The 15,305-nt window shown below is 39.0% G+C and overlaps 1 protein-coding gene across 2 annotated transcripts in view; it reads left to right on the top strand.

Moving 5' to 3' along the window:
* zdhhc9 (zDHHC palmitoyltransferase 9) overlaps positions 1-15,305 on the top strand; it is a 29,478-nt gene that overhangs the window by 12,191 nt on the left and 1,982 nt on the right. For both annotated transcript variants that reach the window (XM_028588660.1, XM_028588659.1), the window contains exons 3-9: positions 1,399-1,559; positions 5,373-5,531; positions 7,698-7,835; positions 8,285-8,333; positions 9,840-9,942; positions 14,559-14,662; positions 14,892-14,994. In XM_028588660.1, coding sequence (XP_028444461.1) covers positions 1,399-1,559; positions 5,373-5,531; positions 7,698-7,835; positions 8,285-8,333; positions 9,840-9,942; positions 14,559-14,662; positions 14,892-14,994 — 817 coding nt within the window. The remainder of the gene's footprint in view (positions 1-1,398; positions 1,560-5,372; positions 5,532-7,697; positions 7,836-8,284; positions 8,334-9,839; positions 9,943-14,558; positions 14,663-14,891; positions 14,995-15,305) is intronic.

The raw sequence follows: 15,305 nt of genomic DNA, 5'->3' as shown, positions 1-15,305 counted from the left end.
CATTTGGTCTGTAAAATGTCAGGATATAGTGAATACTATCTAAGGTGATGTCTCCATAGGTCTTGTTTTGTCCAAAAACCACAAACATATTCAGTTTATTAACATTTAAGACAAAGGAAAGCAGCAATTTCTTACATTTGAGATGCTGGAATCATTGCTTGAAAAATGACATGAACAAGCAATCAATTATCAAAAAAGCTGCAGATTTATGTTTTGTCAATCCACTAATTGATTAATCAAAATGTTATGTATGTACGATCTACTTCAACAAAAGAGAATAATATGTAAATGTAATGTAGCCTTATGAAATAACAGTTTCTTTATAGAAGAGTTTTTTGAAAATGTTTTAGAGTTTCAAAGGTCCAAACTTCCATCTTTTCATCAAATACTGTATGTGTGTCAGCTGTGTATGCAGGCTTTATGCAAGACATGCAGTACAAACTTTAGTCTTGTACAGGATATGGAACAATACCTTGCTATCCTGTAGTGCAACATTAGTGTTGTATTATGAATATATGATCCCAGCCACTTGGGAGGCAGATGAGGCCGCACATTTTAACTATTAATAACTTCATGCAGAAGCCTTAGCTGCTGCTCTGTTCTGTCGCAGCACTTTGCACTGCAGCTCGCATCTGTTATCGCTCTGAGCAGCAGGCCATCTCGGTGGAGCCCTGCTGGCTCTAATCTCAGAGGCCTGGCAAACGGAGTTATGCTAATGTGTCTCTACTCTAACTGCAGAAGGTGAGGGTGGGTGTTGCATGGTGTTGTTGTTTATTCACAGCCATGACGTCATCCAGAGAAAGGGCCGCCCGCTCGCACGGTTCATGACCTTCTGCTCAGAACACCAGTTCAGAATATGTACAGGGTAGTGTTTCTGCTCATACTCTTTTTGAGAGGGCTCTCCCACTTCTGTTAAGATCTGCAGTGTGTCTTCATGTGTAGCTGTGATGCAAAAATATAAAATATTGTAATTCAAAGTATTTATTTTGGCATATAATTTAAGGCTGCAACTAACAATTCAATTCATTTTGCAATTATTAATCATTTTGTCTATAAAATGTCAGAAATGTTTGAAAAATGTCCATCACATTTCCCAAGTGTTCATCGAACAGTCCAAAATATAATTGTATGTTAACAATGATACAAAACAAAAACACAGCAAATACTCACATTGAAGAAGCTGGATTTAGAAAAAAAATATGTAGATAATGAATCAGTTATGGAAATAATTGCTGATTAAAAGTCTTGTGACTAACCGTAGCAGCTCTAATCATGACAAAGCAAGGCACAAAAGTTTTTCACTTAGTTTTGTTATGAGGCTCAACCAAGAAACTGCAGACAAAAGCTGTGGCTTGTGCTTTTAGACTGCATTATCTTACGTTCTTTATTTTCCTACAGATGTCCGTACCTGGCTGTCCATCTGTCTCCTGCCATCCCAGTTTTCGCTGCTCTGCTCTTCCTCTTTGTCATTGCCATGTTGCTGAGGACTAGCTTCAGTGACCCCGGGGTGCTGCCACGGGCTCTTCCAGAGGAAGCCACATTCATCGAGATGGAAATTGGTGAGTTACAGGTTTGCAGAAAATGTTTGTTTTTATTTCCAGCGTACTTTTAAGCACTTTTCTCATTTTCTTAACCACCTAAGCTCTTGTCTTCCTGATATTCCCCTAAAAAATCTTTCTTTATAATATTGAATATTCATGACTGAATAATCATTATTAAAGTTAGTAAAACATCTTTACGTATTCTCTATTAATAGTTTAACGTTCAGAAACTCTGTTTGGTCTGTGGTTTGATCAGATTTATTTAGAAACTGTAGGAAGGGAGGTTGGGTTGGAACTGGAGGGTCGCTGGTCCAAGTCCCTGCACGGACCAAAGTCTGGAGTGTGGACTGGTAGCTGGAGAGATGCCAGTTCATCTCGTGGGCACTGCCAAGGTGCTCTTGAGCAAGGCACAGAACCCCCCAACTGCTCGGGGCACCTGTTCAGCCGTCGCAGCCCCCTAACTCTGACATCTCTCCATTTGTGCGTATATACTGTAGGACCTAAGCATGTGTGTGTATTTCAGGCCTGTCTGTAGTGTGTTCTAACAACGGATTGAAAAAAAATGTAATTTCCCCCCTGGGGATCAATAAAGTATACATTATTTGTATTAACTGTCATCATATTCAGAGTCAGATGTTGAAGAGCACAGAGAAAACCCCCCACAATTATAGAAATCTCTTATGTGAAATATCAAAAACTGTATGTGTACGTAGAATCTCATCACTCATAGCAAGACAAAGATTAAGAAAATACGTGTGTGGCCTTTTAAAGATCCCCTTAACAAGTTTCCATAAATATTTCCACACAGTGTGGCAGGATCACATATATGTATTCTGTTTTGTGATAGTGTCAGTGCTTTGATGACTAATCTTAAAGCTGCTAAAGCATAGTCGATATTTTTATAATTACAATGTGTCAAATGACAATGTGAAATCAAATTTTAGATTTTGACTAGAATTAGAAATATACAATGGTTGTGTCAATCTGAAGACAGTTTGTTAGCACATCTATAGATGATAAAGTTTGTAATGACCGATCTGCCAAAAGGTCCATTTATAATGATAATAAAAGAAAATCCCAGTAGCATCCTTATTAATGCACCTCCTGTGATAAAGCTCAGACCCACTGCAGATTGTTGCCAGGTTTGAAGTAGCGTGTGGTCTCGCCTCTTCTTGTGAGATTGCAGTCCAGCTCCTCACCTTGAAGTGTGCATGGCTATTATGTGCAATCAGTACTGATAATGCCTTCAGGCACATATCCCTTATCTGTATCCATTCAAATGTTAACTCAACAGCAGGACATATGGTTATTACAGTTCATGTGCTGTTACATCATGATCATCTAGGTTGTTCTTTTTTCTGTATAAAATGAGGTCTAAATTAGGTGAAAGTAGCTCAAGGAAAAGTATTTTGGAGGCATAAATACTTCAGTGAATATGCAAGTTAAGCAGTGAGCAGACAGCCTCAGTCCTGCTGTTTTATTCATGTTTGTTATGCTTTATGTTACTGAAGGTTGGGTGTGCTCGGCTGTGGACCTAGAGAATGTGCGTGTTAGACTGAGCTAACACACACATTCATTACAAGGGATCCTGTTGTCTCATTACACAAAACAAACCATACACTGTATCATAATGACAACAAAGCTTTTGTAAAATGAACAAGCCTTGTTGTCTTTAGAAGCAGTGCATCTTTGTTTATTTCATGTCCACTCCCTGGGCTGTCCAGCCTCTCTTTATATGTGGAGGGATAAGCTTTTGTCCTGCAATATTTCTGCAGCAGCCCTCTCTGCCTGCTCCCTGCATCCTTACCCCCCGTCCCTCCCTCTCTGCCTGTGTGGCTGTTCACTGTTCACTCTTTGTCTCTTTTCAAGTTTTACGCTGTCCTTCAGCCATCACTCGTGCTCTCTCACTCCAGTCGAGAGGCATGGGTGGAGACTGGTCTCGGCTCATGACAGAGGAGGGCTGTAGTAAAAGCAAGGCTGAGGCAGTTGGTCCTCTGAGAATGGGTTAGCTGACAGCCAGCGCTTCTCTCATCATGACTGTGACTCATACCGCTCGCTGGATGACAATGCCTCGCTGGTCTAACTGCGGTCGTGATGACCTATACAGCTCCTACATGTAGTTTGAATGAGGAAATCTCATTTGGGAATTATTTATGTTAATAGAGCTGCAAGTAATGATTATTTTTGATTTATTGATAAAGGTGTCAGTTATTTCTTCCACTGATCATTTAGTCTTTTATTATCATCATCACAAGTTCCCAGAGCCCAAGGTGATTCAAATTTAGTTTCTTTTTTGTCACTTATAGGAATGGTTATACCTTCCTTATTTGGTAAAATGTTTTACATTCCACCAAACACATCTCAGCAAATCTCCCAAAATAGCAAGACATGACCATATGAAGAATATGCACTGAAGCAGCCTAAATGACGCACTTAGTTTAACAACTTCCATCCCACACTCTCTCAGCTCTAATACAGTATGTTTTTTTTTTATGTGTTAGGGTAGCTGTTTGTTGTTAAGAGTGTGGGCGTAAACAGATAACAGCATGTGGAGAAGCCAGGTATGGATCTCATTCTTAGGCTGAGGCAGGCATGTGGATGAGTGCTCTGTCCCATCAGCCTGTTAGCCACAAGTCCCGAGGGGGAATGCTAATAGGAGGAGAGGCATCCTCTTGGAATATATAATGCCACTAGCAGACAGGGCTTTGCTACCCGAGGGAGGGGCATCATCACCTGTGAGTGATGACTCATTACTATATTCTCTGCTGGTTTATCCTGAAAACCACTAATCCTACATTCAGTAGATGTATAATGCAGAGCAGTTTGTGCTGTCAGATAAAGTAAATCTCACAATCTTTATGTCCGTGGATGTATTAAGGAAGCTTGTAAACGTGCTAGTTCCACTGATTTATTTACGCAGAAACAGTTTTGTTTTACGTAACAGAGAAGAACAGAACAGAGTTCATTCAGAGCTTAATACAAATGATATAAATGCACCTTAGTTTATGTAGATTTTTTTTCTCTACTCATCTCTGAACACATTCTCAAGCCCAGATAATTTCATTTCCACAAATACCACATTCCTTATCTTCATTTATTCGCAGAAAGTCAAATGAGCATGCTCGCTCTTTTCCATTAACTCCACATTCACGCCATCCCTATGCAGCGTTTTAATGGTAGATTTCTCCTTAACAGTTACTCTCCTGAGAGATTCCAGCCAGCAGCTCTCTGGTCATTAGCCAGCTGCTCTACCCTCTTGGCTCCTGCAGTGCTACATAATCAGAAAGATCTGAATTGCCAAGAAAAGTGAACATATGAGAATTTCATTTGGTTGGTGACTGCAGAAACAAAACCATCACACCTGAAAGATATTTCAGTATTAGGAAGGTTAGTTGAAGCCCAAACAAAGCCAGACACTGCGTTATAGTGTTGCTTTTAAATAATAGTAACAGCTCAGTAGTGATATCACATAAATCCACCATCATCAATACTAGTATCGAGCCAATGTTGTCATTCACTGACACCCTCAAGGTTCAGTTGTCAAGATTTACGTCCCATTTTTTTCTTGTCCTTGTCACTGAATCTCACATTTCTCACTGCCTGTTTAAGACCTGTACATTCTAATGCAATCCAGTGCAACAGGGCTGCAAGAAATTGTGGAGCTTATAATGTTCATTATTTCTGAAAACACTGTCAGAGGTGTTAATTTGTGGACATAGTTTGTGGTGTTGTTGTATTAGATTATGATTAGATGACACTTTTTTTTAATAATTTATTGCGTTTCCAAGATTGCCAACACCTGCTAATAAATGTATTTTTTGGTGTCCACAGAGGCTGCCAATGGGAACGTCCCCGCAGGGCAGCGACCACCACCTCGAATCCGCAATGTTCAGATCAACAACCAGATTGTCAAGCTCAAGTACTGCTACACATGCAAGATCTTCCGACCACCTCGAGCATCTCACTGCAGCATCTGTGACAACTGTGTTGGTAAGAAATGTCCTCTGATCTGATGTAAAGGCTTTGCAAAGTGAGAAGACAGCTCATTGAAATCAGTTTTTCAGAAATAGAAAGGTGAGTAGTTTTTGTGGGGAAAAATAGCTTGCTGACATGATTATTATTAAGCCTCGATCTTAATTACATCTCTGCATTCATTTGTCACAATAATGGAAAAAAAAATAGAAAACATAGGTTTATAAATAAATGTTGGACTAAGCAGACAGGGTACAAAGGTTTCAGAAAACTGAATCAAATGGGCCGAAAACTTAACAGCAAGTGTTATTTATGGAATGTGCTTTGAATTTTGAAGTGTTATTATTATTATTATTATTATTATTATTATTATTTTATTTACATTTTTTTTTTTAAACCAGGAAGAGACTCACTGAGATTAAAAAAGGCAGCAGTACAACCACAGCAGTACAACCACACATAAATACAAACACAAAATACACTAAAACACTAAAAACATAAAACAACTGAAACAGAAAATCCCTCAAAGTCAACCACAATCCTAAACACATCAGGCCAAACATCTACAGCCAGATGTGGCTGCCTCCAAGTCAATCAACATCCTCTTAAAAGCAACCAATGAGACCAGCTCATTAAGTTTCATGGGTTTCTGTAACTTGTTCTGTGTAGAGGGAGCACCAAACTTAAACACCTTTTTCCCCAGCGCAGTTCTAACCTTTGCAACAGACAGAAGGAAAAGATCCTGGGAACGAAGATTGTAAGTCCCGGTACTATTTACACTGGTATACTGTAGGTCAGGAGGTAGGAGGGAAGTAGACCTAAAACAAAGAGTGTGTGTATGACCTCTCAACCCTGCAGAACAACACTGATTTGGCTTCTAATGATTGAGGAATGCGTCTGCAGGGAGTGTAGACTCATAGGCAATATGAGAGGAGACAGTGGAGGCTCAGTGAGGGAATAAGCGCTCAGTCATTGTGAACACTGGTTCATCTGTGTCCACCTGCTGTAGAAACACACACACTCCAAGCATGACACAGCAGCATGCCTATCTTTTACTGCAGTCATATCTTTTTCTCCTTAATCTTACGTTGTTTATAGCGGTCTCTATATAAGTCTCTCACAGAATATGCAGCATAATAAAAAAACACTTGCTTCACAAATTGTATTTGTTTGTACCTGGAGCCTTCTCTGGTTAATATATTATGAGATGTCTGGTTGGCTATACTCTGAATACTTGGACAGTTGTTTTAGCTCTGTATGCAGCACACTGGAGTTAGATTAAACAATAACTATGAGGGTAAAATGCTCTCCTGGCTCCAGACCTCTGAATTGCTGCACACTGCACATATCTTTTTTTTTTTTTTTTTTTTTTTTTTTTTCTTCTCAAATGGACAAAATAGCAATTTTTTTGATTATCAAGATAGGAAAGTGCTTTCAGCTTTAATCAGAGGGTTTTGACATCCACATTGAGTGAACAATGTAAAGGATTATTATCCTGCTGGAGTGTACATACAATCTAAAAGTTGGGGGTTGGGGACAAGGAAGAGTCAGGGGAATTACCAAAGTCAGCAGGACTCATCATATGGGATCAATAAATGATTGTACAAAATGTCATGGCAATCCATTAGCCTATTTGTTGAGATATTTCAGTTTTAACTAAAGTAGTGGACCAACCGCCCAACCAACAGACAGACACTTCATCCCTAGGGCTATACTGCTGGCGTGGCTAAAAGAAATATAAGGAGGACTGTATGAAAAGTGATTTCTACGCTATTTACCAAATATTTATGTGAACACCTAAAGTCAGCACTGACACTTTATTTGATTTATTTTGACCTTTTATCTACGAGCTGCTTCACGTCTTGCATTTCTGCTGCGATATTTACTGTATATTGTTGTGAAACTCCATCCAGGCAGTGCGGCAGACACACCGCTGCACTCCCTGCTGTCCGTTTGACCCTGCTTTCATCTGGCTCTCCTCCAAATCATAGAAAAGTAGAGGCAAAGAGGAAGTGATCACTATATTTAGACTGCAAGTTTACAGAAGCTGTCTTTGACTAAAATACTGGTGTATTTTTAACACTTTTTTGATTTTCAAAAGTTTCTGTTGCTAAGAAAGTTGTGTGTGCAGCCTACAATATATTTTACATATTTAACAGTGACTTTTTTTTTTCTTTTTCACAGATCGTTTTGATCACCACTGTCCATGGGTAGGCAATTGTGTGGGCAAGAGGAACTACCGATACTTCTACATGTTCACCCTGTCGCTCTCCCTGCTCACCATTTATATCTTCACCTTTGACATCATTCACGTGGTGATGCGTAAGTATCCGGTCAGTCATTTGTCCAATCAGAAGGAACAAACGTGTAGGAGAATAGTACATGGAAAGATAAAAGAATGTGACAAAACAGGAAGGACAACCTGTGACCTGTGACACAAGCTCACTAGCTGCTTCTATTGTATATGCAAATGCATGCACATGTGCTGAAACTATGACCTAATTCAGACCTGGCGTTTCCTGCAGCGTGACATGACACGCAACAGCAACTGACAGTTTGACATGATTCCTCCTTTATCCTCCTCCTCCTGCTTCCTTGTTCTATCCAAAGCAGACAGTTAGAAGACAGAGAGACAAGGAAACTGTGTTTCTTTTCAGGATAATTAGCTTTGGGCTTGTTGTCTTAATAATGGAGTAATTGTGCTTTTTCAGTACAGTGGGATTTTTATAATGTCTTCTTTTTAACGTCTCTCTGTGTTGCTCTGTTCACAGGTTCAGTAGACGATGGCTTTTTGAACACTTTGAAGATAACACCTGGAACATATCCTTTTAAGCTCTGGCCTCAGTGTACACAATAGAAAAAGCTGCTGTATGGGCCATGTTTGCGTTTCCTAGAATAGAAGATGGAAAAACGATAAATTTCAAGTATCACAACCCGACTATGGCCGTTCCCCAAACCTCTCCCCGAACAGTGATTCAAATAATAGCTTAGGGCCTATAACTAGGCACCGCAGGCCTGTCAAGCTTGGATTTCTTAACAAGTCCTTTTTTTAGCCTTTCCATAACCAAAAACACAAAAGATAAAATAAAGTGTTATGAATGGAATAAAAGTAAAAATAAAGTGTTTTGCTGCTCTGACATAAGCAACCCCGGCCAATGTAACCTGAGCTAGCGTTATATATGCCTAAATCATAGGTTAGTTTTCATCCTAAAAGCTTTTTTTCTTGTAGCATTGAGAGGAAACATACTTCTGAAAATCTGACAGGGTGATGTTGGAACAAAATAAAAGTCAGATCTTAAAAACTTTCCATATCATACTCTTAAAGGTGTCCTGCCACACATATTTCATTACTTTGTGGTAATGTCTGAAGTTCTACCATGGACTCTGTAACATTTTTTGTGGAAAAAATGCCTTAGTTACCTTGTTTCAAGCCATTCTACCGTGGTATAGAAAGCCTACAGGAAAACTCCGCTCGATTTCTGCCAGTTCTCATTAATATTCACCAAGCTAAGCTGTTTGAATCTGATTGGCTAACAGCTAGCCAATGAGAGCCTGGCTGTCAGAATCCTTTACCCAGCACAACTGGGCGAGCTCATGAATAGTAATGAGCTCAGGCAATATGATGTCAGACTGACCAGCTTTTGTAATTGGCCTGATTTCTCTGCTTATTTCTTTTCTGTGGCTTAGGTAGCAGTTCATTTTCACATTCACAACATAACACAAACACATATGGACCTAATATATTTAAAAAAATGCAAGTAAAAACGGTTTTGTATGGCAGGGCACCTTTTAATACCAACTAGCTCTAACTAACTAGCTATTCCAGTCATATTCTTAACTGGTGAGGATGCTGACTTATTTTTCCTGGTACTAATAGCTTTAGCCAAATTTGTTTATTAGCACAATAACATCAAGTGCACATTTAAGAAGTGCCTCTTTTGCAAAAAAAAATTTCATAACAAATCAGCTGGAAACACAAAAAACAAACATTAGTAGACAGTGTTGTCAACCAACTCATAGAGCTGTTGTTAGCTTAATTAGATGGCTAGCTCCAGGTGATAAAATATGCTAGTGTCAGTTGTCATTTCGCCCTAATGAAAAACTGCTTTCAATGGTAATGTACATTTTTTGTAAGTAACTAAGCAGGGCTTAACGAATGATCAGTTGAAAGTAATTTGAGATAATTGATGGAACTGAACTAAATTTCCAACCTTTAGCTGGCCGTCACTGGATTTAATCATGTTGCATAATTGTCTGCCATTCTGCCATCACCTGCTGCCTATCTGGCAGAAAACATCTGTTGCTGTTTTCTTAACTCGGGTCCACTGTGCTGGAGGTGTTGGTGTGTTTCTTCACCCTGTGGTCCGTGGTGGGACTGACCGGCTTCCACACCTACCTGATCTCTCTCAACCAGACCACCAATGAGGATGTAAGTGCATCTTACTGCATGACTAATGCTTTCACATCTACAGTTTGTTTTAGGTTCGAATCATCCTGTGAGGCACAATGCTGGACTTTGCATCTAGTTTGTTTAGGTTTTATACTGTCTTTATGCAAATGACCATTGAGTCGCGAACACATGGACCAACAGGATTAACTCATTGTTTTGTTGGTGCAGTGGCTGAAATATGCTCTCAGATAGGCTAGACTGGTCTTGGTCTTACCAACTAAAACTCTTGGAAAAAACACCTGAATACGGACCAACCGGTGGTGGCAGATGGCTACCAACCAAGAGCCAGCTTCTACCAGAAGAAGAATAACGTGCACTTTTATCAGTTTATTTACACTAACACTAACGGTTTTGCTTATATATAAAAAGAAATCCATGCATTTACACCTTTTCAACATCTGGCACTTTTGGCATTGCTCATTGGTGCTCATCTAAGTTACCACCACTATTTTCACCTATCCAAACAATATAACCTCATACCACTTGTGAATGTACCATAAACGTCATGTTAGAGCAAAGTCCTCCCCCACTGATCATTTACAGATGAGATAAAAAAAAACGTGCAGATATATATCTAGACCTCACATATTTAAGAGTTTAGATGAAGATTTGTTTTAAAATTAGATTTAGATTAATGTAATCGTCCAAGTTATTTATAACCGTATATAATAAAAGGATATGTGTGTAAATGTTGTGATCAGGCAGCCAGGCTTCACGTGGCTGGAAAGACAAACATACATCACAAAGGGGTAAACAGTACAATTTCTAACACTACAGAGCTGTTTCCTTGACAACGGCTCGGCCTCTTTCATCACTGAAGGACAAAGTGCTGGTAAACTGTAGCTTGTTAAACAATGCTATTGTATTGTAAACTATTGTAAAGCAAATATAGAAAGTGTTAAAAGAAAACCGAAGAAATAAACATCCCAAATACTTGGACTCCTCCCTGCTCACCGAGCTGACGTACTCTAATGATCTAAAAATATGCATGAAGAGCTGCTGTTCCTAATAAAAACAATGATAGAACTGAGCGGAATTAAGAACAAAACAGACCAGCTGGTTTCTGCCTCTCAACTTGTCAGCTACATTTAGAAGCTTGTGAGGCTAAATGAGGGAAAAAAGTATTGATTGCTAGATCACATTTCCATTGAGTCATTATTGAGACAACACACACACACACACACACACACACACACACACACACACACACACACACACACACACACACACACACACACACACACACACACACATATATATATATATGCATTCAGGCTGATGTGAAGCAGAAGATGAGTGGGGATGCAGGTGGATGAAGCCACACGGAGTCATTTATGTTGTTTCTGTGTATACTTTTATTGGAGGCTTTGTTAGCCCAGATCTGCAATGCAGAGGCTCTGACAAGAAGCAGAGAGCAGCACCAGCAGCGATGGTGGTGGGAGGTTCTAGATGGCTGAAAGCAAGAGAGTGCACTCATACTTTGTAATGATTAATTTATAATTTCACTTTTTCTTTCCTATGGGAAACTGGCCTCATTTTTTTTCATTTACTAGTAATGAAGCTCTGCAATGTGCACCTACAGTACAGTGTAACGTTGCTCCAGGAGTTGAAACAATCGCTGTCAGCCCGGCTGCTTCGATATCTGTGATTTGGCCTAATAATAGATGCATCGATACCTGCAGGGGATGGGCACGCTGCCAGAAATACTGCTGTGGCAGAGATATGGGGAGTTGGAGGGGATGAGAGGGTGAGAAGAGGAGATAGAGATGGTGGAATAAGGGCAAACAAGAGAAGGCACCTTGAGTGTTGTAGCTACTGTGACTCCTGCACACACACGCACGCACAGAGTACACTTAGACATGCAGTAGTAAAGTACCTTATGGGCAGACTGTTGACCTAGATCTACTGCAACTAAAGAAAAGCTGTTATCTTTGACTCGCCGGATGGTCAATCAGTACAAACTCATACTGTGCACCTTAACTTTGTTATATTTAGGGGTCAATTATATATGTCAATCTACAAACCCCAATTCCAATGAAGTTGGGACGTTTTGTAAAATGTCACTAAAAAAGAATACAATGATTTGCAAATTCTTTCCAACCTATATTCAATTAAATACACTACAAAGGCAAGATATTTTAATGTTCAAGGTGATAAACTTTGTTTTTTTGCAAATATTCACAAAAAAAGCTGGGACGGGGCATGTTTACGACTGTGTTACGTCACCTTGTCTTTGTAGTGTATTCAATTGAATATAGGATGAAAAGGATTCTGTTTTTATTTACGTTTTACACAACATCCCAACTTCATTGGAATTGGGGTTTGTATCAATCTACTTTTTCTGCATGCATCTTGGGTAAATAAGAATATAATCTAACCAGTATTTGTAGTTACAATTATACTTTAATCCATTGCTTCAGAAATTATGACATAATTGCTTATTGCGCTTTTCAATGGTAGAATAACAAACACTTAAAATATATATATTTTTAAATGCAGTGACTCTGCTTAAAATCACATTTGGTTCCTTGATAGAAATTATTATTAATAAAATTGTATTTTAATCTTTACTAAAAAGAGCAATTTTGTTTTACTGTCTTATCTTTGATTAATGTTCAATTATAGTGCTATTAACTTTAATATATATTAACTGTAATAAAAATATAAATGACATTTTATACCAAATATGACAGGCTGAATTTTGTGGACGTGTATAAAATGATGCACAAGACATCTAGAATATTTCCATTTGATGTATCTGTACAGCCATACAAAGTGTGAAGTCCTGGGTTTGAATATTTCACTCACTGCAAAAAACATATGAATATGAAACAAGCCAATACATGTATATGATCAGGATTGGGTCAGATTACTTTGAAATGTAATCCATTACTGACTACAAATTACATGGCGATTTTTGTAATCAGTAACGTAATCAGTTGGATTACCCAAAACATGTAATGTAATCTGATTTACTTTAGGATTACTCTTAAATAAATATGCACCTTAAGTAAAAGACACCACCACAGAATTGATCAATGAATTCTCATTTTATTTTTCTCTTTATTATTTCATTACAACTAAGAAATCTTTTGCTCTCATTAAAGCATTCCTGTGTGAACTAACTAAAAACGTTATTATAACTAGCAATGTTTCAACGATGCCGAGCATGTTCCTGTAATGTTAATGTTCAACTTACCTCCAAGCGTTTCTTCAGATTTGAAGTAGATGTTAGCGCCGTTGACAGTACTTGCACTTTTGGTTTGCACAACTTGCATACAACATACACATTATTTTCCACTGTCTTTAAATCGAAGTTGTGGCGATATTGCCAACTAGTAAATGCATTTTTCCCAACTGAAACGGATGTCACTACCCAATGTGAGTCGAGTGCAGATGTGAGTTGCGCATAACGTAACGTACATAATGTAGTAAGCTACATAACAAAGTTCGTTCAGTGCTGGCTACAAGTTAGCAATCAAACACAACAAAGGTTGACTCACATCGGGTAGTGACATCACACTACCCAATGTGAGTTGAGTGCAGATGTGAGTCGCGCATGCTCAGAATTAAACGGTTTACGGCATAACGTGTCATACTGAAATTTGTGAAATACATAAAATAATAAACTTCTCATTAAAAACAATAACAGAAGATGGAAATCATTTAAAAAAACGTTTTAGCTTTCTGTGATTGTTTGATCGCTAACATTAGCTAAAAACGCCATTCAAGTGACAGCCTTTGTATTTGTGTTTAGTCTCTCATTAGCAGGTTCTTGTAGGCTACTTGTCGCAAAGTGACACATGCGCAACTCACATCTGCACTCGATTCACATCGGGTAGTCGACGTTGACGGCTCCTGAACTTTTTTCTTGTCAAGAAACGACACCGGCAATTGGATGTTAGTGACATCTAGTGGACAAATGAATGAACTGCTTGTCAAATTAAAACATAGTTAGGCTGTCATAAAAAAAGTTGCATTGTTTGCATGATAAAATTTAATAAGGTAATTGTCAACAATGTAACCGTAATCTGATTACACTTTTTTTTTATTGTAATCTGGGCTGATTATAGTTACTTGATTTTTGTAATCTGATTACGTGATCCAGATTACATGTAATTCGTTACTACCCAACCCTGTATATGATGCAGTCCGTGTGGAATAAGGTGATTGTTCCATCCTTAAGAAAACCGGATATTTCGTAGTTAAATGTGTCTCCTCTTAGCTGCCAAATAATGCGTATGACTGAAAGCATACATGCAATGCAGCGTGGAAGGATGTTATTTATTGCTGGGGGAACCCTTTGTATGAATTCTCTGAATCTTCAATGAATTATTAAAGCGGTTGTAATCTCGCTGCACTTGTTGGCACCCGTCGGCACATAGAGTTCCTATTAAACCAGGAATCATTAAAATCCTGACAAGATCCTTTTTAGTAGGTCAAAGCCAAGCCTGTGGGAACAACATCTAAAAAAAGAATTGTGCTTTTGAATAAGGTATAAGCACAGGGAAAATCAGGGATGTGGTTTGGGAAGGATTGCTGCTCCAGTGATGAGTGTTTTGATGAGTGTTCAAAAACATCTTGTTTTTTCCCAGATTAAAGGATCCTGGTCGGGAAAGAACAGAGTCCAGAACCCGTACAGCCACAAGAACATCATTAAAAACTGCTGCGAGGTGCTCTGTGGGCCTGCGTACCCGAGGTAACCCTGTCAGATTAAGACTTGCACTACACAGAATGCTTCTTTCTTGTTTCAGCTATTGTCATTTTGTCTGGATTAAGTTGATGCTGTCTTCCTACTGTTATCCATGAGTTCTGTATCCGCGCATGTGATAGATTAGACTTTTAGATTTGCCCCTCTATTACACCTCGTCCTGGCGAATAACAAGCAGGATGCAGTTAGTGACTGATCGCCTTGTCTCGCTCTCCAGCGTCTTGGACCGAAGAGGACTGATGCAGGAGGATTCGGCTGTTTCTGCAACGTCTGCTGCACCCTCCTCCTTCAGCAGCAGCAACCCAGTGTCACAAACCACGGTGAGTGGACACACACGCAGACACGCACACACACACACTTCTCTGGCTTTGAAGTGGATTGAGGCTGTAAAGCTCAGAATAGTGAATACAGAGCAGACATGAAAAAACAGTCTAAACCAATTACAGAAAGTGTTGGAGAGAAGAAAGGAGGAGGTGTGAGGAAGGGGAAAGCACTTTTCTTATCAAAGTGACATTGATAATCCATCTTGAGACGCATGGATGTGGAACCATTTTGTGGCTCTTTACATAGTTGCTGCTGTTGATCCATTTATAAGTGTTCATTCCATTTTCGGCTAATAGATCATTAGCCA

The sequence above is a fragment of the Perca flavescens genome, chromosome 10 (assembly GCF_004354835.1).
Source record: "Perca flavescens isolate YP-PL-M2 chromosome 10, PFLA_1.0, whole genome shotgun sequence".
Classification (NCBI taxonomy): domain Eukaryota; kingdom Metazoa; phylum Chordata; class Actinopteri; order Perciformes; family Percidae; genus Perca; species Perca flavescens.
This window is presented reverse-complemented; position numbering and strand designations above follow the sequence as displayed.